Source organism: Trichoderma virens (genome assembly GCF_000170995.1).
Source record: "Trichoderma virens Gv29-8 chromosome Unknown TRIVIscaffold_5, whole genome shotgun sequence".
In the NCBI taxonomy this organism is placed as follows: domain Eukaryota; kingdom Fungi; phylum Ascomycota; class Sordariomycetes; order Hypocreales; family Hypocreaceae; genus Trichoderma; species Trichoderma virens.
The window spans coordinates 864,282-889,107 of NW_014013744.1; the positions used below are offsets into that span (position 1 = coordinate 864,282).

The following is a 24,826-nucleotide window of genomic DNA, read 5'->3' on the forward strand; positions in this document are numbered from 1 at the left end:
CGTCTTGTCATGATGGCGATAGAGCATATGTCATGCTGGATCTCAAAGGATGCCTAGTTCGGTTCGGGCTTTAGAGCTTGCAGCGCCCGGCTGCCGCTCAACGGAGTGGAAACTGGGAGCAAAGCAAGGCGGTGATGATGCTGCTGCTAGGATGCCAATGCAGGTACTCCGCAGTTTGGGTACCTGACGGGCAGCTGTTGATGCCGGATTGCATCTACGTCACGAGCTACAGAGAGCTTGTGCCGCTAGCGCTGGAGCCTTAGGGGGGTGGTTTAGTGGCTGGCACCCTGAAACTGCCATCGATCCAACCGGATTTTCAATCGCAGTCGACCCCACCACAGCTTGACTACCAACCACGCGCCGACACGCGAACGTTTCGATCTCCAGATGCTTCAGAGTCGACAAAGGGAAACGCACATGTCCTGACCAGGATCTTGGCCGCGCATTTAGCTAGCACCTGTTGCACGGGAGACAATGCCTCGCCTGGGCCCCAGCAATCACTAAGTAGGCGGCAATATTGACATCCATACGAAGCTATTGCCTACCGGCATATGGAGCTCATCGCCCAGCATGGCGACTGTTCAATCTCTGGGGCTGCATCAGCCGGCAGGGCTCCGGCATGCTATTGACGAGCAGCTGCTGCCTCCTGATCCGCCTGCCTCATCGTATGCTTGGGAGATCTTCACCGACGACAGGGATGGAAGCCAGGTGGAAGATGAGCTGCTCACCACCGACAAATGTGTGGTCTGGTGCCGTGGGGGGATTTTCCGCAAAACATTCAAATTCGATCTTGAAAAGGAGTCCATCACGCAAGCCCTTCTCACATATTTTCCAGCCTCGGAAGATGAAGGCAGTAGCCGCAAGGCCCCTGGTCCCGTAGGCCAGCGTTCTGCGTCCCTTGAAAAGGGCTTGGTGGTCTTTCTCAAAACACAGGCCCATATCTACATGTTATCCGGGACAAGTCACGTAGTCCACATGCCGTTCGAAGTTGAATCAGCCTGTGCCGCTCCTGTTGGAGTTCTCATCCAGACGAAGCAAAAGGCCGAAAACTTGGCGCCGATTGCTTTAAAGTTTCCTCGAGTTCCTCCCAACTCTTTCGTGTCCTCTCAGTTGACTGCATTCAGCGGCTCTCAGCAAACTGCCTTCTCTGTGGAGGGCCTTGGAAAGCCCAAGTTGCTACCAGTTGGACTGAATATGACGCTGGAAAACATGTGGGATGCGCCATTGGAACAGCCTGAATCTCACTGGCCTCGGCTTGTGGCCCTCACCGATCCGTTGTTAGACATTGGGCTTGTGGTGACAGATGCCGAGAAATCAACGTCAACCAGAAGAAATAGAAATAAAGCTTCAAAGATGCATGGCTTCCTCGATCCCGCTGAAGAGATACTCTACATTGAGAAAGTCGTTATCCCTGGTACTTCCTCTGAACATCCCCACGAGCCTCTGATACTTGGCGTCACCATCAACCGCGAGGCCAATGCCTACACCATCTGGAGATTATCTTATTTGGAGCATGAAGATCACTTCATCAAGCGCCATTCAAGTCCAAGTACAAAGGCGTCTCGACGTCGAAGCTCCATGCAGCCAGGATTCGCGAGCGGCACATCAACCCCCGTGCAGGCAACTCATCGTGAGAGCTTTGGAGCACCGCTTCCAGGGAAGCGATCACGCAAAAGCGAAAAGGTCGAAAAGCCACTAGATTTGGTATCGTCATTAGAAAAACAAGACATGGAAAGCACTGGGGTTGGGCGGAGGAGCTCACGTAGGCTGAGTTCAATGTTAGCTCGTGCAGATCTCTCAGCCTCCTATGACAGAGCTGTTTTCCCAGATCAGTCATCGATCCTGAGTGGCGTGTCCTCCAAAAGACATGATTCTCTTGGTAACCACGGCCGCTCAAGTACTTCTTATATTCACCAGGTTCGTCACAGCCTTGGTAGTCTGCTGGAAGCTCCGTTAGACGGCGGTTTAGATGATCGCGTTCACAACATACGCCTCGATGATCGTGAATTCGATGGGCTGCAACATGAGATGCTCTTCAGCAAAATCCACGTCATCCCGTTACATAGTTCAAACGTTCACTATTCAGAATCTGGCGGCATTTCTCGGAGCCAAGCTAAAGTGTTCGTTCTTGCAGCGCCTCCTTTTGCTACAAATGACTATCAGATGGGCCAGCTGCTTATAGGTATCCAAGAAGTTGTGGAGAAACGCCTCCAATTGGTTACCTTTTCTCTCAAGTTGCAGCAAAGGCCTGATGTTGCGGCAACTGGGGGAAAGGAGCCATCCTCCACGATTACAGTCTCAGTTTTGCCAGGTGAACTGCGGAGGGCGCAAAACGTGGTTGATTCGTGCAAGATAATTGATGGAGACCAGTCTGCCATCCTAGTTCTGTCGGAATCCATGGACGGTCGACATGAGCTGAGCACTCAGGCACCTTGGAGTGAGATGACCAAACTCTCACTTTCTCTCCTTTTTGTTGATGACACAAAGAGTCTGCAGTTCCGCGGAAGGGCAGTAGACAGAGACGTCAGGCAACGAAAGAGCGAAATCATAGATCTCACTAATGGCAGTATTGTCGGAGTCTGCCACTCCAGGCATCGCGGAGTAGTTGACGTAGTTGACACCCAAGGACGTCTACACCAGCTTAAAATTCAGCTTCGGCCGTCTTGTGCTCCGGTATCTGCTATTCTCAACGTCTGCAGAAGCGTCTTACCCGACTCAATAGGGGAGCGTATCCACACAGGGTGGCTTCACGCCATGCAGTGGCTCTATATCCAAGGCAAAGCTGATGCCAATGTGGAATGGTCTGCGTTGACCATCCTACTCCTCGCATTATTCTTAAGCCTCGATCGGTCAGAACATCGAAATCCTCCATCAGAGAGACTTTCGGTTCGGAAGCGGAGGCTTCCTTCTGGCTCATATGCGTCCCTCCGGGATTCTGATGATTGGAAATCTCTTGAAATGGGCGAAACTGCAAATTCTCTTGGATGTCCGGCATGGATGATTAATCGCGGATGGCAATGGGTCATTGATGACGATGCAGACGATACGGCATCTCAAAGCGGTAACCAGGGTCTCGGCACAAAATTCGTTTCTAGACATGTTGTTCTGGCCAAAGAATATATGGGCTCGTCATTTGGGATCAATGCTTTAGGGCCCTCCGGATTTCTCCCAACTTCTCTAGGCAGAAACTCCGAATACCGACGAAAAGCTGCCGCGGATATTTTCATGGCTCTTCACCTTCTGTTAGAAGAACAGAAGCTCGACATCATGTCTGCAGAATACCTACCATCTGGCCGAGCTGACCTCCGAGTGATCTTATGCCAGATTGCTAGGTGGTTAAAGTGGCATAACTTTTCGTCATTTTATGAACTGGGTATACAAGAAGATCTCGACCCACGTCATGACCAAGGTATAGTTTCATTCTCCCTGTCTGCTAGCCCCAGCTCCTCTGCTAATGAATTCTTCATTCAGAACTTCGCCTAAAGTCACCAGTCCCTGAACCGCCAGCCAGGCCAGATATACTGGAATGGATTCAATCTTGTTTTGTAGGGCTTCACGACCAGCACTATACCATTCCAGCAGATTTATTCTATGCGGCTGCACAGTTACCCGAACCCGACAAAATGCTTGATAGCCGCTGGAACTCTATTCTCCCCCGAACACTTATGTTCAAGCGCTTCTTCAGACATGTAAAATCAAACAGCACAGCAGTACAAATGGTGGAAGCTATGAAAGCCTGCGGCTTAACCAATCATGTCCTCGAAACTCTCCCAGAGGCTATTTTGATACCTCTTCAGGATGCCATAGCGCTTTGTCAACCCCACCCTCCTTCTTCCTGGTCGGATGAGATGCTGGAGCTGGTGAAGCGGACTGATATCAGTCTGATTCTATCCTCCAACAAGCGCTCACGTCCGGCCATGTCAAACATCTTAGTGAGTGGCTATCATTACTCCATGTTTAGTATAATCATTAACAAGTCAATTAGACACCTACCCATACTGCAAGCTGGGAATTCAAGTTGCTCTGTGAAAGTGTTGAGCAAACAAATAGCCAGGGCTATGACGAAGGTGAAGGAACCGAGCGACAATCTGTGATTCGGGCGTTGTTTAAGGATGACCGCCGTCTTCAAGAAGCTCGAGATTTGTTAGCAACTCACAAACCCAGAGTTGTGAGTTTGCCGCAAGATCCAGGTTTACCCGAAAGCGAATATTTAGAGAAGCAAAAAGAGCTCGTTTCCAGGATTGCCACGGGAACTTTAGCAATTCCAGCAGGAAGGGGGCTTCTCTTCTACAGCCTTCGCTTCCCTCTCATCACCCAGAAGTTCCACATCGGTGGATTCAATCTGAACTGCGTTGTAAAGCCCAACAATGTCACTGTAGGTGTGGACAAGACCTTGTTCACGGAGGAGAAAGTTTGCTGGGGATTTTTCCATCAGGGCGTCGCGGCTGGATTGGCAATTTCCCCACAAGCAAAGGGCATTGATACTTCGTGGATCCTATACAACAAACCGGGACAAGATCTTAGCAACCGACATGCTGGATTTCTGCTAGCCCTTGGGTTGAATGGACATCTCAAAGGCGTTGCAAAATGGGTGGCTTTCAAGTACCTTACTCCAAAACATACGATGACTTCTATCGGCCTGCTACTCGGCCTCGCCGCGTCGTATATGGGCACCATGGACTCTCTCATTACCCGCCTCCTCTCTGTACACGCCACACGCATGCTTCCGCGAGGTGCAGCGGAACTCAACCTTTCACCCCTCACTCAAACGTCTGGTATAATGGGAATTGGCCTGTTGTATTGTGGTAGCCAGCACCGACGAATGAGCGAGATAATGCTCTCAGAAATCGAGCATGTTGATGATGAAGATGAAGAAGAGCCCCTAAGGAGTGAATGTTACCGTCTTGCAGCCGGTTTTGCACTTGGATTCATCAACCTTGGCAAAGGAAATGATCTCAAGGGCTTACACGACATGCGACTCACAGAGAAACTTATCACGCATGCCACCGCAACGAAGAATGTTGAGATCGTACATGTTCTGGATCGGGCCTCGGCCGGCGCAGTCATGGCCATTGCACTTATCTTCATGAAATCGGAGGATCAAATCGTGGCACGAAAGATTGATATTCCCGACTCAGTACTTCAGTTCGATTACGTTCGCCCCGACATTCTTCTTCTACGGACCATGACAAGAAATCTCATTCTTTGGTCTCAAATCGAACCCACGTTTAGCTGGATTCAGAGAAGCCTTCCTGTTCCCTACCGCTCACGACACAAACTACACAACACGACCAAGCTGAGATCATCCGACTTGCCCTTTTTCAGCATTTTGACAGGCCTCTGCTTTGCTATTGCCCTACGCTTCTCCGGAAGTGCCTCGCCCAAGGTGCGAGATTTGCTATTACATTATCTGGACCAGTTTATGCGTATCACCGGGCTGCCGGCGACCCCCAGAATGCATCCTGATGCCGCTCCGCTCTACGATGAAGAGCTGGCTAGAACGAATGCCCGAATGTGCCAGGATATTCTCGCAGTTTCTTGCTCCATTGTCATGGCTGGCACAGGAGACATCCCTGTCCTCCGTCGACTTCGAGCTCTGCACGGAAGGGATGATCCCGATACACCTTATGGCTCACATCTCGCAGCCCATCTTGCCATCGGAGCGCTATTCCTTGGCTGCGGCACTGCTACTTTTGGGTCTAGTAACAAAGCAATTGCAGCATTACTGGTGGCCTTTTATCCGATTTTCCCGGTAAACGTTATGGACAACCGATCGCATCTTCAGGCCTTTAGACACTTTTGGGTCCTGGCAGCTGAGCAACGCTGTCTTGTCGCCAAAGATGCGCTGACGGGACAACCAGTCTCTGTACCTGTACATATCAAGATGCGAGGCAGCTCATCTATTGAGTCGGTATTGTACAGAACAACACCGTGTCTGCTACCTCCCCTCGACCAGATATCTAGCGTAACCACTGCCGGCGGTCCACAATACTGGGATGTCGAGCTTGACTTCTCAAATGAGGACCTCAGAAAGACGTTTGCACAAACACAGAGCCTTTATCTCCGTAGGAGACCACCGCGCGAGGGCACATTCACATCAACGCTGAGAGCTCTTGGTGAGCAAGAGAAGGGCGAAAATCCCCTAGAGTGGATCCTCAACCTAGACGCTTTGCAAGATCTCAGCTATGCAGAGAAAGCAGCCTTGTTAGATACCGGTGATGAACAGCAAGGCGGTATGGGAAGCGCTGTGGATGCAAGGCTCGAGATGGAGCGAGGCGTTAGGGAAGGCGGCGACAGAGAGCGCCTTGAGGGTGCAAGATTGCTCTTCGAATGGGGCGACGCTCGCGATAATCTTCGTCAATCCTCGTTGACGGCCATGACGGATAGCCAGAGCACCATTAAGCCGGCAAATCTTCAGGACGAATCGAAAGAGGATGCTCCCACGCAGAATGAAGAGACGGAAGATGAAGCGGAGGGCGTTTGGTGGATGAGAGATAGTGCTATTGAGGCTTTGAAGGGTAAAGTGTGGATGGCGGCGCGGCAACATGAGCAGTAGATTTGGCAGTAGAAGGATGTTGGTCACTGGAATGTTGTGGCTATGGAAATCATGATCATGATAGCGTTATGAATATTGGCGGGATATGATGAAGCTGAGTAGAAAAATGATGATAGACATACATGAGAATTATTCTATGAAATGACCAGCCAATACCCAACTAATACGACCTAGGTAGATTGTTGTAGCCAATTCACAAGAAAACAAAGTATACAACCTTCACATTTCATCACAGCACACAGCAAAAGAGTCGGCAACGCTTTTTAAACTTCTCATCATTGCACAAAAGAATAATTTCATTACAACCCTGCCCCCTCCCTCAAGAAGACATCCTCCCTGTCCCTGTCTTATCCGAATAAACGCCATGCAATGCAAACCGCATCACCACAGAGAGAGAGAGAGAGATAAGAATATAAAAAAACAGGGCCGGTCTACCGTTTTTTCTTTGCTCTTTGCTCTTTTAATTTCCCCTTTTTCCTCTTCGAGGAGCCTTTGAAATTTGAAAATCGCCGGTTTTTTTGGTGCCTTCAATAACCCGTCCCCGTCCGCGTTGCCCAAATTGTGTCCCCTTCTTTGCCTTTCCGAAAGCTGGGAGTTTAAAAAGAAATGAAGCACGAGCATCATCTTTCCCGAAACCCCCCCTCTTCCCCTTGTTTGAAAAAGGTCGATTTCTAGACGAGGTTTCGCTTTGCTATTTGATTGTTACGAATACATATCTGCTAGCAGTCTCCGTTCCTTTATTTAGAGACAGCCGCGTTGAGGACTTGTGTCCTGAAGAATCCACCCTTGGTCTTCTCAATGACCTGCTGGTAAACGTTGTTGGGAGGGTGGTTCATAATGACAGTGCCATCCTGGCTGTCAATCTTGGCATCCAGGCGAGTCTCGCGGATCAGGTTCACGATCCACTTCTCGCCATCGTCGGGGTTCAAGCCAAGCTTGGCGCTCAGATCCCGGATGTTCATTCGGCTGAAGATCTTGCAGTAGCTTTCGCAAATGAGGTGTCGAGCAGCGTTGACGAATGCGTCAGTAGAGGCAGCCAGGAAGAAATCGCCACGGCACACCTCCTCGGCCATGCGGAGAGCCTCACGAGCAGCGTTGAAGTCGTGGGCAATGTAGAGGGCGTTGACAAACTGGGTAATGGGGTCAGCATACTCGTAGGCCTCCTGTCGAACATAGCGAACGATGTCCTTGAGCTGCTTTTGCTGGACAGAGCTGTTGCGGGCACGTGTGCGGCCGGTGATAACGGCGGCAATCAAGTACCGCAGAATCCAGGGGCAAGAAGTCTGGATGGTGTTGATGTAGGAAGCAGAGAAGAACATGTCCAGGATGGGTTCCCGGGCACCCTCGAAGTTGAACAGGGGGAAGAGAGACCAGTGGATAAGCATAGTCCGGTGGTCGAGCTGAGCTCGGGGGTTGTTGAAGAGTCTGGTGTCGATGCCCTCTCGGACGTTCTTAAGCTCATCAACGGCAGACTCCCAGTTTGTGGAGAGGATTTCGGAAGCAAGCTTTCCCCATGTGGCAGCGGCCACCTTGTCATTGTCGGTGGAGAGAACTCGGAATTGGTAGAGCATATCGGCAGCAGGTCCATACTGGCCGCATCGGAACTGGAACTGTCCAAAGTCATACAGAGCATTCACCATCTCAATAGTAACCTAGAAAGGAAAAAAGAGGAGACAACAAAGTTAGCCTTTCGGGACACGCAAGCAATTTCACTGGGTTGCTTCTGCTTGGATTTCCACCTACTCCGTGCTGGTTCTTGAGAAACTCCAAGTTGGCCACCTTGTCGCTTCTCAGTCCGTTGACGACCTCGTCCTGGGTCAAGAGGTTTGCAATCTGCTCCGTCGCCTTCTCGTACTTGTCCAGCTGTGCCAGCACATCCTGTCTCTTCTTGGTGTACTCGGCCGGGGCCTCGGCCACTCCGTGCAGCTCGCAGTATAGCGACGCCACGTAGTCCGTCATGTTGGTGTCGTCCAGCAGCTGAATCTTGCCTGACAGAATCTTCTTGGCCAGCTCGGCATCGCCCTTCTCCTCAGCCTGGTCGCCCTCGAACTGGATAAGCGGGAAGAGCAGGTGACGGCTCAGGTGCGGCGCAACCTTGGGCATGATTGACGCGCCATCGGCTGGCAGGGCCTTCAGAATATCCTCCATGATGAGTGCTGTGTTCGTAGGCAAAGAATCTGACCGCGGCGAGGTAAAAAGGGGTATTGGGGTATTTCCTTTGGTCGGTCGAAAATGAGGAGGAACTCGTCGCTAATTCTGCAAAAAGGTCGCCTGTAAATGGAGGGGCAGATTTTTGGTGAATTTCGCGAATACACAAAGTGGTGTGGGGGGGTTTGCACTTTTTTGCCCGAAGATCCGCCGGTTTCTGCCGCCAAACATCCAAGTTTTGCGGCGCATCATGTGATCTGGAGATTTGCAGCAAAAAAGCAACTTCGGAGGCTTGAAGGCAGAGACGCAAAACAGCAGCCAGGCTGAATTGAGAGCTCATGCGTCGTTGAGGCGGTGGCTTTACTTGCTATTTGGATTGTTCAGGACCTTTGCTCTTTTATCTCCTAGCGAGGCGATCAAATACGAACCCTTGTCGCAAGGATCCATCTCCACCATACGATCGACTTTCGCCAAATCCAATCTGAATCGCGAACTGCAACAGCGCAAGCCTCCTTTCTATTACCTTGTACGACTACACTCAACATGAGCTACCTTATCCCTAGAGCTCTCCCTTTGAGGAGCGCGGGCCTCTATCGACCTGCAGTACAAACACAAATCAACTCCTTCGCATCAAGAACCGCTTTCCTTTCCACCACCCAAGCAGCATCCATCTCGACCAAGCCCTCGTCTCGACAAAACCCCAACCAGAAACAAAAGGTTCCTCCGCACCTGCGTCAATTGAATCGCGCTCCCGTACCTCCGCCAGCCAAAACGCCAGAGGAGCTTGTCAGCCTTGGTTATATAGTGCGCCGCACACCTTCTGTCCAGCTGCCCATATACCGGAGGTGGCAGTCAGGCGGCACTCGCCAAGTGATTTTGATTAAGAAGGTCGACGGAGATCGAGTACGGCTATTAGAGGATCTAGTTGGAGGCCTTAATATTGCTAGAGAGGATGCGCGGATCAACCCAACAACACAACACATAGAATTAAAGGTAACAATGGCTGTGCCTCTCTTATTTGCAATCAGAGTCGGATCGCAAAGATGCTAACAATCCGTTTCTCTGTCCTAGGGTGACCATTTCGATAAGGCTAGGGGATGGCTGCTTGAGCGTGGTTTCTAAACCTGTGTAAAGAGTAGGAAGAAGCGAACTTCTGAGGCTGGGATGGTGAGCATTGGCAAGAGATGACCCGAGCTTAACGCTCACTTGTAAGATGTGCCGCATTTTATGACTCAACATATATATGTACAACAATTCAATAAACGAATAATCCAGGCCGCCAAAAAAGAGGTATCAGTGTATGTAACAACCCTACTCCTATGTACACAGACGCCGCGATGAGTCCGCGAGAATTCCGCCTTTCCAAAACCCGCTGATATTGAACACCTATGCACCATCGCATTTGTGACGGATGGCTTAAAACAAACATTATCAACCCCAGACATAACATTTACACGTTTGATCATTGTCGACATTGTCAACTGTGAACCCTGAACGCAACCTCCCTCAGCCTTCCCCCTCCTGATTTTTCTTTCTTTTCGTTTTAACAACGGGACGCCTTACCCCGCAAAAATGCTCATATTTTAGACCTTTCCAAGAAGAAGAAAAAAAAAAACATTAAAACGTTCAAACTCAGGACTTAGCCTGCCAGAGTTGTGATTGTTGACAAATGCTGCAGCAAGCCCTCCTTTGACCACTCAGGACTATGCATAGATAAAGCCTCCAATAACGTCTCCCCAGTCGGCAAGAAGGCTCCGGCAGCCGAAAAGGCTGGGTTATTCGGGTCTCTCGACTTTTCCACCAATCGCCTGAGCAATGCAATTGCAAGGACAGAGATGTACACAAGCTCAGGGTCTTTCCTTGGTGGAGCTCGTCCTGCTCCACGACCAAAGGTTTGTGGCTGTTCGTACAGGCGACTCAGCTCTTGGCTGAGACGGAATAGGTTGTTCGCCAGGCCGTTACCCGCATTCAGCCAGCTCCTTACAAGACTTGACTCAGCACCGGGGGCTAGAGAAGCGAGAATTTCTGCCGACAATAGGCCTTGCATCAAGTATGGCTTCCGGACTTCCACGAGTGAGGGGAAAGTTGTTGGTCGATCACGTTCCCTAACCTTGTCTGGAATTGGTGAGATTGCTAGTGCAAATGTTCGAGTAAGAAGCTCGTGTGGTGTAGCGTTGGCGGCATCAAAAGCGAAGAGGTTTTTGTAATGGCCTCTGTTGGGCTCGTCACGAGCAAGAAGTTTTGCCAAGGCATCGACAGCGTGGGGGAGATAGGTATGAACGCTTGGATCATAATTGGTGAAGAAAAGCGTGTCATTGGTCAATACAGGACTGGGAACCGGAGCAAATGACAGCAAGAACTGCAAAAGACATAATGCCTGTTCTCGGCCGGGTATTTCGACTGAACTGGCAATGTTAGAAAGGAGGACAACCACATCCTTCATGAAGTCAAGAGTATTATTATGAGTTCGGAGAAGCATTGTCCTTGTGCCCAGATACCGGATGGCAGTGCAGAGAAATTTGATGACGGACTCATCAGCGAGCATATTGTGGTTGTCGTTCTGCTCGCCCGGGAAAGAGACATTTCGTAAAATGGTCGAGATGCACACTAATCGATCAACGGCTCGGTCAAGTTCATACTCGTCAGTGCCGAAAGCGGGAACATCGCGAATTGCCCATCGTTCAATCCGGCACGATCTGACAACCTCTTCGTACGGAGTGAGTTGGATATCGTCGGATACTTCCGCCGTATGCTCAGTTAGTAGCTCGAGCTGCTCCTCTGCACAGTCAATGAGCGCGTCCACCAAGTCATCGCAGTATCGCAGCTGCAAAAAATGTGCCTGGTTCGGCGAATGGGATACTGTCGCAAGCGTGTCCAGAGCAAGGCGAACTTCTCCGTGTATGCCACTTTGCAGGCTACGCGTCAGCGCAGCTATATCAATGTTACCGAGGTCGTTTACTGGGGGGACAGTTGGCTTCCACCGCTCCAGCTCTGCGCCTAGCAGATTCGCCGCGTGGAGGTCGACACCACCATACGTAGAAAGTTCTCGCGCGCAAGGGTTGTAGCTATCTGATTTCTGGGGAGGTCGGGGCATTTGCTGCTCAGCATTCATCACACCAACCGGTCTGCCGTCGGCTGGCCCCATGAGCATACTTCCAGCCCGCGAGTGAGCTGGCGATGGTATTGAGAAGTCGTTCGGTCCAGCTGGATCAATGCTGCGCGATAAACTGTTTCTATTGTGGCCAGGTAGAGTATTCGGTTGCTGAAGCTGCTGTGGAGTTTGCGGAGTGGAAAAGCCATTGACGGAAGGCTGACCAGACTTCACAGGAGTATGCTGCTGTACATGAGGCTGGGGTGGTGGTTGCTGCTGCTGCTGCTGCGGCTGCTGCTGCGGCTGCGGCTGCGGCTGTTGTTGTTGCACCGGCTGCATTTGGCCCTGATTCATCTGCTGGGCCGGCGGCGCCTGTTTTTGCGGCGTGACTTGGCTGGCGAGATTCGCTTGTTGCTGCTGCATCATTCTCTGCTTCTGCTGCGCTATCCATACTTCCTCGAATTTGGACAGGTTACGCTCATAAATCTGCTTGAGCGAAAAAGGAACGTTGGGTTGTTGCGCCGGAAGCCCCATGGCCTGAGCGACATGACCCCAGCCATTCGCAACAGTCACCGACTTCGAACCGCCTTTTTGCTGTACGGCTTGGAACAGAATCATCAAATTGACGAGCCGGTCTCCAATCATGGGATTTGGATCCAACGGGAGACCTTTGGCATTCATAAGTCCCGTTAAATTCTTCATGAACTGCTCTCCGTTAATGCTACCAGTAGGTCGGTGTTGAGGTCGCATCGGTCCTTGGGGCATCTGGCCATTTGGTACACCGGGCATCTGCGGCTGTTTCGCCATCATTCCGCGGCCCATACCCTGAGCCGCCTGCATCTGAGCCTGCATTTGCATGTTACCTTGGAGTTGCTGTTGGAGCCGCATCTGATACGCCGCCATTTTCTGCCCTTCAGTCAACGTCTGGGGTCGCTGTTGCTGTTGCTGCTGTTGTTGAGCCTGGGTTTGATGCTGCTGCTGCTGCTGCTGTTGCTGTTGTTGTTGTTGCTGTTGAATTTGCTGCTGCTGCTGCAACTGAGCATACATGGCAGCCGGCATCTGGCCCATGGGTTGTCCCATCTGACCCATTTGCTGGGCCATCATGGGATTGCCCGCCATCGCATTTGGATTTGAAGATGGGCGCGGATTCGATGGGGACTGCGCGAAGGCTGGGTTGTAGCCTTGAGGCATGTTTTGCATGTAGGGATTCGGCTGGGGCGTGCCATGCTCAGAGGTGATGGGCGACGTCTGAGAAGTAAACTGCTGGGCGCCCGGGGAAAACGGGTGAGGCGAGGCCGTCGCCACCCTCTGGGGGACACTACCTGGGCGCATTTGGTTCCCCATGATGGGTGAGGGGCTTGCGTTGGCCGAGCCGTTGGTTTGGAGGTGGGAGAACTGGCCAGCATTCTGCTGCGGCATGGCGCCAGGCTGGAAGCCGGGAAAGCTCTGCTGCTGCGGCGTTTCGGAGCGCGACGTCGGGAGCATGCCCGGATTCTGCCTGGGAGAGCCGGAGATGGAATCCTCACGGGGCCGCGGCCGCTTTGATGGAATGACAGAATTGGTCTGGTAGACCTGGGACGCCTGGTAGCCGGCGGGCGAGGCGTGGCGCATCGGGCCGTTCTGCAGGGCCATCTGCTGTTGATTGGAAAACTGGGCGGCCGGATTGAACTGGGCCTGGTTGGCCATGAAGGCGGAAGGGTCCATCATGGCACTGGCAGCGCTGGGGTCATTCATGTGTGGGAAGCCGTTGCCATTGTGGTTCGGGACTGCGTCGTTCATCCAGGTGCTCATGGCGATGAGCCCGACAAGCTGTGCGCGGCGACGTCAGCGAAATCAGCAGGCACGGCGGCCAAGAGCCCATTGATGGGCGCAGGGATGGATGGAGACGGGGCCGTAACACGGCACAGTGGGTGGTTTGATGGACGACAACGTTGAGTCGCGTCGCGGGTTGGCGGAGAGAATGTATGTGTATGTGTGTGTGTGCGTGTGGTGTCGGGTGGGAAAGGCAGACAGCCAGACAAAGAGCGCTGGCTGGGGGGGCTTCGGGTGGGCGCTGGGCAGGTAGCACTAGCCATAGCAGGCTGGCCAGGCAGGCTGTTGGGCCACCTGCGTGCTGGGAGCGGCGCAGCAGGCGCTGAAGCCGGCAGACACCCAGACACCCAGGGACTCGAGAGGGGGAGCCACCTCTAATCGAGGTACCTCACGGGACGGCGGCAGACGCTAGCAAACGGACGTACCTAGTGATACCCGCGACGGGTCCGAGGGTGTCCAATGGCTGCTACTCGGCGCAGGAGATTAGGAGACAAATAGCGGCGCTCGTGTATGGATACTTTGCGCTGGGTAGGTCAGCCGCCGCGAGCTGGGCGTGTCGAAGTACCGGTACACCCGTCCAGCCTGTAAAATTATGGCCACCAGTTCCAGTGGATTGTAGCGCAGGGGCAGCGAGCGCGTGCTGGACTGGAGGAGAAATTTTCGGTGCAGGCGTCGGATCGGCGCTGATGCAGTAACAAAGAGCCACCTCGGCGGCACCCACGCAGCGCCCTGACTATCGACAGCTCGGGGCAGAAGCGATCGCTAGCCGTCGCGATGCGATAGAGACAACTCGGTATGTCGCCTGGGGGGCAGCAGAAGGCAAGGAGGTGCAGGCAACGTGAAGTGAATGGAGAGCCAGGTCTTACCTAAGGCGCGTTGAGGTGGATGACTGCGAGTTCCTCGCTGGATTGGCAGATTAGTTTCAGGCCGATGTGAAATGCTCCCTTCCTGAGATCGCTAGCCCGTTGTGGATTAGCGCTGACTGCCGCGAATAAGCCAAGTGGGTCGCCAGCCAATGGACGCGTTGCGTTAGTGTCGCGATAGCAGCAGTCGCTCTCCGTATTAGCAAAAAAGCTGTTTCCGCAGCTGTACCACTAACAGCATCGGCGAAGCCGCTATCAGTTTCCTATTTTGCAACCAGATGGGATTAGGCCGTGTTGAAGTGACCCGTTTGAGAAAACAGGTACTTTGTTGTTGGTTTTGAATGAGACCTTCAAGAAGAAATTCAGACCAAGGGCTAGCCAAAAGCGAATACTTACGTCGCAAGCACCACTCAACGGATTGTTGGATCGACGAAGCAACAGGCAACAGGGGTTTTCTCTTCTTTTTCTTCCGTTGGTGCAGAGTGTACTTGTGAAGTGAATGAAGATGTCGTCACCACAAGTATAGCAATGCAGTTGCTGTGGTCAATTCTCAAACAGCCGCATCGAAAGCTAATGCCTTTGGAGCACCCCGACGACCATTGCATTCTTGGCTTCCACAGGCAATATGGCGCCCTTTCCCGCCAATGTCTTCTTCCCTTGCTTTGTGACAGCGATTGGAGGGTTCAATAGCCTGGGTTTCGGTGCATCCACCTTTCAAGTCCGCGAAGGAGCATCAAACAGGCGCTGACCATAAGCATGCTGCGACGCAATGCTAACATCAGCCAAAGGGACTAAATCCAGTGGTAAAGCACATTCTGTCGAGCAAGCGATTCCTTCGGGGCGCACGCTTTTCGAAGACCACTCTGGCTCCAATAAGTGCATGAAGAAATGCTTCCCCCCTGGCCAGGCCCGGTTTGAGATAAGACAAGTCAGAAACATGTGGTTGCGGAATCCAGCCACTTCTCCTTGTCACAAAGTCGACATCATATCCCCAATCCTGCCCATGCGGGTGTGTTGAAGCGGATTAAGCTCGACTCCTGGCTGCACTATTGCTTTGGCTCATTTGCTGCAGCTCCAACCGCAGCGGTACTGGCGTCAATGTGGCGCCAACGTGGCTCTGGGGATTTCCTTGCCACGCAGAGTAGCGAGCGACCGCGCGCGCCTTGAAATCCAAAAACCACATCCAATTCCGGGCCAAGCTCCTGTCCAGTGTGCCGAGCCAATGGATGCCGCATCGCCTCTCAACCGACTCAGCTTCTTCGGTGTTACTTGTTGATAGGAATCGCCTGCAGGCTGACCAAAATAGGTGCCCAGGGCAGCCCCACCACAAGCCACGAGCCAGGCTTGGGCTTGTCCAGTTGGTTTTGTTTGGCTTAGACGCTCGCTTCGCTCCAGGTGCTCCAGGCAATTCCAATTTGCGTTTTGCAGCCGCTAAGGCCTCGCAGCGGCATCGAAGCTGAGCAAATCCAGCATGAGAGAGTGGGCATGGCGCCAGCCTGCTCCGAGTCGACTGGGATGGCACGAATCCTGGGGTCGTCGTGTCGCCTTGTGACACCGTTTGATGCCGCTGTCCAGTCTCCACAGGGTCAGCCACCCCTGTCACAGCGCACTCTGATGGCAGCGCCGCTGGGCCATGGTCGAGTCTCTCAGCGGCCCCTCCGACATGACCGGTTCTCGCATCGTGATGTTTTCATTTTTGGCTGGCCGTCGTGCTTTTCCAGGGGCGAATCCGGGCCTTGACGAACGCCTGTCGCCCTTTTCCTTTGCCGTTGGCGACCTGCCGCCGCCTCTGTGCTGAGTATTTCGCTGGCTGCTGTGCTCTTCCCGATTGACACCAGTCGTGGGGGGTCCTCCACACAGCGCTGGGTGAGGTAATCAGATCCTAGCCATGTAAGTGAGCCCGTGAAAGCAAAGACGAGCCACGCACGGCAACGCGCAAAGAAAATGGCATCGAAATCGACCTGGATAGGGCCGGGAGGAGGGGAGAAGAGATCATGAAAAGATTGAAATGGGAGGAAAGCCGGCGAGGAACGGGGGAAGGGGGGGTAGTTATGGGTGAGAGAGGCAGAAGGCCTAATAACCTGCCTACAATCTGGTACCTGCCTCGGACCTGGGCCATGCCATTAGCTCCAGCTACGGCTACAGCTACAGGTCAACGGTACCTACAACACAACCTGAACTCAGCGCATAAAGCTGGCACACAATTAAATTCTCCGCTGCCAGCGACAAACCCGCCCGCCGCCACTGATACCATCAGCAGCGTCCTCACTTGGAGTTCCTTCGTCATCCACGTCCCGCCGCGAGATCCAGGAAGACAAAGGGCAGGTCTCTTTAAAATCTTATTTTGCCCCTAAGCAGCTCGTTTGCGGTGGCAGCGCTCCGCAGCCCAAAGGGGGAGCAGGTCGCCTCACTATATTCGCTCATTTTTCTCCCCTGGAGCCCGTCAACTGAATCTCCTCACGCGGTCCTTCACCCCCACAAGCCCAGCACGTATCATGTACGAGTACTTGGATGGACCGCCCAACCGAACACCACCAACCGCCTGCCTGGCTTGACGCACCATCCCCCTTCCCTGTAAGAAATAGAGGAAAAACGAGGAAATAAAAAGGAAAATTGGCCAAACGGCATGGGCCATGTTTGACAAGCGTGCGGATAATGGCAGACTTGCTCCGGCTGTTCTCGTGAGCCCGCCGCTTTAGTGTGCGTCTGTGGGAGCACCGTTTGCTGATCACAGCTTGACGGCTGTCTGTGCGAATCAAGCAACAGTAAGTTGATGTTCCGTCACAAAACGCGCTTTAATCGTGGCCCAGAGAGCGAGTGGCAAACCGGCTACCAATCGCTTACCGCGCATAACGCAGACCTTTTATTTCACCTCCATCTTGGTTCTATTCAATCGCTCTGTCCGACCCAGGTTTTCCCCTCCTTTTTGCACGGCGGCCGTTTGGGGGTTGAGCTACTAAGTTGTGTGCCATCATGCGTGGCCTGGGCTGGGCCTAGCCACGCTCCCGTCATTCCGCTCTCTTGCCACCCACTTAATCAAAAGAAGCAATGAAAAAAAGAAGGAAGTGCAAGACGAGGTATTAGAAGGCTGGGGTGGTGTTGGCTTTAACTGTGAGCTTTATCTCGCCGACGCTGCGCCATGTTACCTGAGCTGAGCTATAGCATTCGGTGCTTTTCCACCCGATTTCAAGATGCGCTACAACCAACGGAACGAGTTTCGAGTGCGCCGGCAAAGACAGGACAAGAGATGCTGCATAATGCGGTGACATCTCAGAACGCTGGTATGAAACAACAGGCTGATTTCGTCATGGATCTAACTCACAGCCTGTGCTCTCTTTTCTGAGTTTTTTATGCAACCTCTCTGCGAGCTGCTCCAGGGCGGAAAGTATAGATGGAGACCAAAGACCCCCATCCCGGCGCTAAGAAGGAGTCCCGCGAGCGCTTTGATGCTCCAAGTCTGTTGCTACATACAACCAGCCGAGATTACCTCCGCGACGCCTCGCTTTGTGCCGCGCTCACAGCCAATCCGCCGTTTGTATCCTCTGGCTGGCGATTCACGAGGAGCACTGCTTGGAACCGAATGCTGCAACATACTTGTACAGGTAGTTAGCATCCCCGAACCCTGGCGAAAGAAACCCGGCAAGAGGCACTTGACTATCAGCGGAGGCGTCGAGTATCATCCAATCCAAGGCACCACGACAGTCCTGTCACCAAATGTGCCGACCAATTCTTGCACTAGGCACGCGTCTGCAAGCCCGACAATTCGCCCATTGTCGAAAGAGACGGTCAAGGATAAGTGTCCAATCGCACAAGCCCCCGCATGCCACCAACACCGTCCAAAGGTTCTTTCCAAAGGTTCTTCAAGCAGGCCCTTGGGCCTTGGCCGACGCGGACCTCGCCGTTCTTGACAATCTTACAGTAGAGTCTCACTGCACTTTAGAATCTGCAACGGAATGTGCGACATCTACCAATTTTGCCCTGACAGATCGCTGCTCCGGACAGGCAGTGGAAGCGAGCGTTCTAGTTGGGAAGGTTCTAAAGAGCGACTTTCGTAATACCGGCAAATCTGTCTCGATGGGGCAGTGTAATCATCCATTCATCCCTCTTACATACAGCCACAGACTGCACCACTTGTGATGGGCCAATGAAAAACACCAGATCGTCCGCAAATGCGTTGTTGCGTATTCGCACCGTTGTGGCCACCGAAAAAAAAACACGCCTCCATTTGTTCATTACATGGGCATTCCATGATCAAAGTCCTTAGGGGGCAACCTATTCTCTCCCAGACAAAATCTCCTGGGCTTCCCATCCCATCTTAAACTCTTACGGCACGAGTGTGGTGTGCACGGGAACTAATGCTTGTCCAGGGCTAGCCCACGCACCAAGAGGCGCCATTGCTCCTCGTGTGGCTACCTGACAAGTGGCTCACAAGTGGCTCTGGCCATTGCCTGCGAATACGATGTATCACCTGGGCTAGGGGTAGCATCACCATTCGGATAAGAAATGGCTTGAACACGTGCTTTTTTGCGTGCAATTCCTGTGCTTGTAAGCTGCCCAATGCCTGGGATTCTGCGTCGTGGCTGGCACCAGTTTGAAAATACTACCTGTAAGCCTGGGCCACCATACCTCGGCTTATACGGAGCACTGGCATAGAAATTCGTCTTCTCAGAGTGACGCGCGGCGTCTTTGCTGACCAAGAAAACATTATCAAGCCCGTAAAAGGCATGGAAATTCCATAAACATGTGGATTGCCATAAAGCCACCCTACAATGGAAACTCCCTCAAAAGCCATCGCAAGATACTTTGTAAAAACAGCAAAACATACAGGGTAGCATTATTATGTACAGGTACTAGTCTAAGCCGCCGCCACCCCTCCCAATTTCTCCTTAGTCTGCTCCAGCACCGTTCTAAGAGCCTGGTCCAAGTCTTCCAACTGCAGATACGTATCTATCCAGGCAATAGTCTTCTTCTCCAATGCAGCCTTGTTTGTGGTCGTCGCCAAGTATGATCCTAGCCGCTGCAGAACCACCCCCAGGCTTCGAGGGAACTCTGCTGTGTGTGGTGAAACGCCCAAAAGCGGTTGTCGGATATGGCAGTTGCAAGTAGATGGGTCGTTGGGGAATTGCTCGTCGAGAGCATCCAGCACGTGCTGAGATATCCTTGGCTGGACTGAGAGCTTGCCAAAGGAAGCGAACATGAAGTAGAACTGTTCCGCAACCTCGGCCTTGAAAAACGGCTGCCTCCGCGATATATCGAATATGGCCATTGGAATAGCACCGTCCATGGCGGGATTTGATCGAAGCTCCTGCGTCGTCTCTTTGTCGATGACGTTGCCCTGTGCTTTCGACGGCTCCGGAAGAGACAGGTCATTATCTTCGTCCTCGTCGTCACTGTCGCCAAGCAGAAGAAGGTCGTCATCATCATTTGCTGGACGAGGCGCTGGTACCTTTTCACCCTTGGCCTTTTTCTTCTCCATCTTGTCCAACCACTTCATCTCGCACCTTGCGTACTCGAGCCACAGCGTGCAGTCCGAAGAGCAGAACCGACAGCCTCTCATGAAGCAGTTCCTCGCAGCCGCCATGTCTCCGTCGCTTGCGAATCGATTGGCCGCCACCACCCACATCTCGGGATCCTTGGGCATCATTCGAAGGGCCCTGATCATGGTTTTCCGCCAGCGCTTCGCCGCCTTGACCTTGGCCATGTACGCGAGATATTCACGCCATAGCGCACCGCATGCAGGGTGTTTCATGACACTCCTATCGTAGATTGACAGCACGCGAGTCTGGCCGGCATGGGCGGAATTGAGGTTGCGGAGTTTCAGTCTCTGGCAGCGCTTGGAGCGGAGAGACTCGACCGACTGCTCCCACTGGGCGTAGGACGACCATTCGGACGGCGTGTTGCCTGGGGAGAGCACTCTGTGTTCGAAATCGTTTCGTTTTTGGACGATTGAGCGAATCTCATCCTGATTCGTAACGTTAGCCAGGTTCTGTTCCTTGCTGGAACCTTTCCGAGGAATTGCTCTCCCACCTTTGAAAATATCGATTTCTCCTCCCATTCTCGCAGCTGGGGGACCGAGCGCTCGAGATAAAATCTCGCCTTGTCTGCGACTCCAGCCATGTCGAAAAGACTTCTCCCAAGGTGGCTGCGCTTGGCTCTTGCGTTCTGTCCTCGCAAAGGCTGAAGCTGGCGTTTGCCGAAGTTTTCATGAGGCTGCCAGAAATTTTAGTGGAGCCTGTTTGAACCTGTCTATCTAGCGGGCCTTTGAAATTTTGGCGGGGCTTTCGCTGCCTTCCGTCATCAAGCTTACTAGCATAGGTTGTTAGTCCTGTACGAGATCAACCCGAGAGCCGCACAGCGACTAGTCCATTTTCGGAGAATCGATGTGAAACTGTCCGAGCATGTGTCGACGAGAATACGACGGATGCTGTGCATTTTCAGGAATTCTCTTGCTATTTATCGGTCTTAATTTAGCTCAATCAAACACTGCAAATCCAATCGATCATGCCAGTCATTGCAACGGCTGCGGCAAAGCTGACCTGCATGCGCAATGTCGTTTGTCACTGCAGGCGGCCTGGGGAGTTTTGTCGTCACAGCTGAAAACGGACTAGTAGGCTGTGTATTGACAAGCTGTGGGCGACATTTAATTTTGGTTTCAACCACAAAAAGCTCGCGCCGAGACGTGTTCTGCCCATCCAATCCTTGTCATCCCCACAGACGGCAGGGCACAGGGGGGCAAGTCGCCTGTTGACACGATCGCGAAAGGCCCTCGGCACGGGCGACTAAAAATCCAGTCTCTTATGATTTCAAACCTCCCCTCGTTCAACTCTCCCAGTCCTTATTTCCGGATGCTCCGGACGCTCTTTTGATTGCGACCTGCGTTTCTTTCTTTTGTCGCGATGGCGTCGAGATACAAGGACAAGGACGGCGGCGTTGTCCTCAGCTTTAATGGACAGTGGGTTAGCTGGGCGCATACGGCTGTAGCTTATAGTAAGTCGCCATGAGCTTGGAAATCGCCATTTGCGCAACCCAGAGGCCGAGGTGATGCCTTTGCTTGCTAACCTGTCGCAGCTGCATTCCTCAGTGCACTGATAGTCGGCGTTTCTCTGCATTACCACAAGATTGTACAGAATGAATTCTACGGATACCCGGATGAGTGGTTCCCATCTGTCTCTGCGACGATCGGGGACCGATACCCGGAGCGCTCATTTTTCATGATCTTTATTGCAATCACATCAGGTAGAGGCGACCGACGACCATTGTGCGAGGGGAAGCTGACTTGATTTCGCACGACAGGCCCCCGTTTTGCGCTCGTTGGCCTATGGTACATTTTGACTCGTAGGTCAGGTTCCAAGCTCCCGGGCTTCGTCGCCTCCATGGGTCTTTTGCGGACCTTGACTTGTGGTGGCTGGACGTACATCACATCTACGGACGATCACGATTGGCACGATATTCTCATGATCTCATACATCGTTTGCACTCTGCCGTGGACAACGGGCTGCATTGCATTGAGCCCGCCGAACCCCTCCGCTATCATGTGGCGCAAGCGCTTGGCAGGCCTCTTCTTTGGAACTCTGGTTCCTCTAATATATTTCTTCATCCAACACAAGGTGCACCGTGTAGCTGGAGGTATTTCCCCCTCTCCAATTCATTAATTGGCAGACGCCGGACTGGGTCTAACGATAATCTAGCTTATACGACGTATGCCTTTTTTGAATGGGCATTGATTCTTTTCGATGTGGCCTTCGATGCAGTTACCGCCCTCGATTTTAATACATTTGAGATTTCGGTAAAGGATGTCAAGGGAATCAGCAAGGGGTACGTGCAATGGCTTCCCAGATAGAAACTTGTCTTATCAACTCGTGTCCAATGTAACTATTCTCCGAGAACACCTCTAATAAGCCTCTTTTCTTCGACAGTGAAAACTATTCTTCGGTCCCATCTGCAGTTTTGGAGAAGGAGTAAGTTCATCCATGTCTAAGCGCTTAACCTTGCAGTCGCTTACAAGTGGGCGATGTTAGAAAAGAGCAGATTACAGGTGGCTTTTTCTCCATCCGATTTACCACTGCCGACGCCCTGGACACTGCTGCCAGCGTTTACCATGGGGTCAGTTGCCTAAACGCGTATTCTTATGCTCAACTCTATGCATACTAACTCGTTGCAGTTTGTCTTCTGGTCGATGCTTACCAGTCTTGGCCTTGTCGTGTGGTGTAAGATTCCCATTTCTTTACCTTTTTTTTATGAGACCCCTGCTCTGACATGCATCAGACTTCCCGCTCTGGCACATGGGTATTTCTGGCTTCGAGGCTTTCGTCATGGTGACTGTTGCGCCATCACTTTTAGGAATTGGACTCTTCCGATCTTTTGTTGTGAGCAATCTGCGACTGGTTCACCTTTTGTCGCTCAGCGGAGTTGCTGCATATCTCGTTCTCGACCCGGTCCTTCGTCTATGCACAGTTGGCCTCGGCGTTGGGCTTTCCTGTCTTGGTTGGGCCAGCTCTCTGCACGCAGACTCAGTTCATAATGTCCGACTGGAGACCAAGCTGCTTGGATGGATGATTGGCCTGATTCTATCGGCTACACTGAAGTTTGCCTGGACGACAAACAACCCTATCTGGCCTATTATGCATGCCGCCAATGGCGGATGGAACGGCATCGGACTCGTGCTCGGCATCCTAGCTGCTCTTCGATTTACCAGAAAGGGTCCTCTCACCGGCGGCTCTTTGTCAGATGAGCCAAAGCAGCAAGGCTCAAACGTTCTTGCTGCTTTTGGCATTGGTGGCTTGTTCTTCGGCTTGCATTCATTGTTGTCCGACACGAGCACCATGATTCTCTGGGTATGGGAGGGCTATCCGATCCGAGGACCCTATTTCTCCACCCATGGCTGGTTTACAGTCGCTGCCATGTCTGTGGGCATTTTCTTGGGCATCAACAGGCCAGGCCTTGCGGGAAGCTGGGCCCAGTACGCGGTGGGATTCGTCAGTGCTACGATCTTGACTTTCTTCACTCATTGGTTCGGTTACTACGGTGGTCTCGGTCTGGCGGCATACCTCATGGCGGTCTCTGTGCCCCTTATCACCAATGCCGCAAAGAAGGACCCGGCGGTGACATTTGGCCTGGGCTTCTTGTTATACAACTTCCTGGTGCTGTTCCATGTATGGGTTGTTGCCTACGCCTTTGTCCCTGGTGGCCCACTGGTTCGTGAGCACACCGATTGGGTCATGCTTACTACAATGCTGATGATTGCTGCCGGTGTGCATGATTTCAACTCGTCGCGGCCACGACACCAACCTGCTCGCCGCCCGTCGCCTTCACAGCATAAGAAATACTTTGGGTTGTCAACCATCATTGTCAACATCTTGTTCATGTGTGCAGCCTTCAGGCGGTTCCCTACCAATGATTATAAGCCTTACCATCCTGAAGATCGGATCCTGACGGCAGGCATCTGGACGATTCACTTTTCTCTTGATAACGACATGTGGTCTTCTGAGTATCGCATGCGTGATCTGATTAAGGAGATGGAAGTCGATGTTATTGGTCTTCTGGAGTCGGATCTGCAGCGCATCATCATGGGCAACCGAGATACCACCCAGTTCCTCGCCGAGGATCTAGGCATGTACGTCGACTATGGTCCCGGCCCCAACAAGCACACGTGGGGCGCTGCGCTCCTGTCCAAGTTCCCTATCGTGGAATCCAAGCACCACCTCCTGCCCAGTCCAGTGGGTGAGCTGGCGCCAGCAATCCATGCTACTTTGGACGTCTACGGCCAACTCGTCGACGTATTCGTTTTCCACTCTGGCCAGGAAGAAGATCCGGAGGATCGCCGACTTCAGTCTGAGTACCTTGCGAAGCTTATGGGCTCAACGGATCGGCCGGCATTCTTACTCAGCTACTTGGTGACAGAGCCGCTTGAGGGCAACTACAACACCTATGTAAGCGACACATCTGGCATGCATGACGTTGACCCAACCGACTGGGATCGATGGTGCGAATACATCTTGTTCAAGAACATCAAGCGTGTTGGTTATGCTCGCGTTAGCCGTAGCACAATTACCGACACAGAGCTTCAGACTGCGAAGTTTGTGATCCCACGCTCAGATGCCGAGATCCAGGAGCTAGCAGCCCAGTCGGCCGAAGAGCGGGATCATCGCGTGGAGGAAGAGGATGTGCCGGAAGGATGGCGCTATCCTGCCATGTTTAGGGGAGAGGGCGTGAGAGATCATCGATACCACGTCTTTGACGAACCACGTTACTACAACTAATTCGGTACCGGCGGGATTGTAAGCTTGTCTGGACGGAGTTACTTGGCGGTGATGGGGCGGTTGATTTTGGCTTTTTTTTTCTTCTCGCTTTTGATGG

General features: G+C 52.5%; 6 protein-coding genes across 6 annotated transcripts; 3 read left to right on the forward strand and 3 right to left on the reverse strand.

Annotated features, from left to right (window-relative positions):
* Positions 1-570: 570 nt before the first annotated feature.
* TRIVIDRAFT_37630 (uncharacterized protein) lies at positions 571-6,556 on the forward strand (the record flags this gene model as incomplete). The annotated part of the gene is made up of 3 exons (XM_014102237.1): positions 571-3,409; positions 3,472-3,932; positions 3,986-6,556. The coding sequence occupies 3 exons, from the start codon at positions 571-573 to the stop codon at positions 6,554-6,556; spliced, it is 5,871 nt and encodes a 1,956-aa protein (XP_013957712.1).
* A 248-nt stretch (positions 6,557-6,804) lies between these two features.
* Positions 6,805-8,830, reverse strand: TRIVIDRAFT_74050 (uncharacterized protein; the record flags this gene model as incomplete). Its single annotated transcript, XM_014102238.1, has 2 exons — positions 6,805-8,208; positions 8,300-8,830. 2 exons carry the CDS (start codon positions 8,702-8,704, stop codon positions 7,294-7,296), a joined length of 1,320 nt encoding a protein of 439 aa, XP_013957713.1.
* Positions 8,831-9,373: 543 nt separating this feature from the next.
* Positions 9,374-9,826, forward strand: TRIVIDRAFT_9072 (uncharacterized protein; the record flags this gene model as incomplete). Its single annotated transcript, XM_014101944.2, has 2 exons — positions 9,374-9,697; positions 9,776-9,826. Coding segments are annotated over 2 exons (375 nt in total), but the record flags the coding sequence as incomplete, so codon positions are not given.
* A 517-nt stretch (positions 9,827-10,343) lies between these two features.
* TRIVIDRAFT_36951 (uncharacterized protein) lies at positions 10,344-13,586 on the reverse strand (the record flags this gene model as incomplete). The annotated part of the gene is made up of 1 exon (XM_014102239.1): positions 10,344-13,586. The coding sequence occupies one exon, from the start codon at positions 13,584-13,586 to the stop codon at positions 10,344-10,346; it is 3,243 nt and encodes a 1,080-aa protein (XP_013957714.1).
* Positions 13,587-19,325: 5,739 nt separating this feature from the next.
* On the reverse strand, positions 19,326-20,587 carry TRIVIDRAFT_55985 (uncharacterized protein; the record flags this gene model as incomplete). Its single annotated transcript, XM_014102240.1, has 2 exons — positions 19,326-20,432; positions 20,498-20,587. The coding sequence occupies 2 exons, from the start codon at positions 20,585-20,587 to the stop codon at positions 19,326-19,328; spliced, it is 1,197 nt and encodes a 398-aa protein (XP_013957715.1).
* Positions 20,588-21,366: 779 nt separating this feature from the next.
* On the forward strand, positions 21,367-24,729 carry TRIVIDRAFT_36986 (uncharacterized protein; the record flags this gene model as incomplete). The annotated part of the gene is made up of 8 exons (XM_014102241.1): positions 21,367-21,457; positions 21,539-21,706; positions 21,764-22,096; positions 22,159-22,285; positions 22,387-22,428; positions 22,489-22,573; positions 22,632-22,677; positions 22,736-24,729. 8 exons carry the CDS (start codon positions 21,367-21,369, stop codon positions 24,727-24,729), a joined length of 2,886 nt encoding a protein of 961 aa, XP_013957716.1.
* Positions 24,730-24,826: the final 97 nt, after the last annotated feature.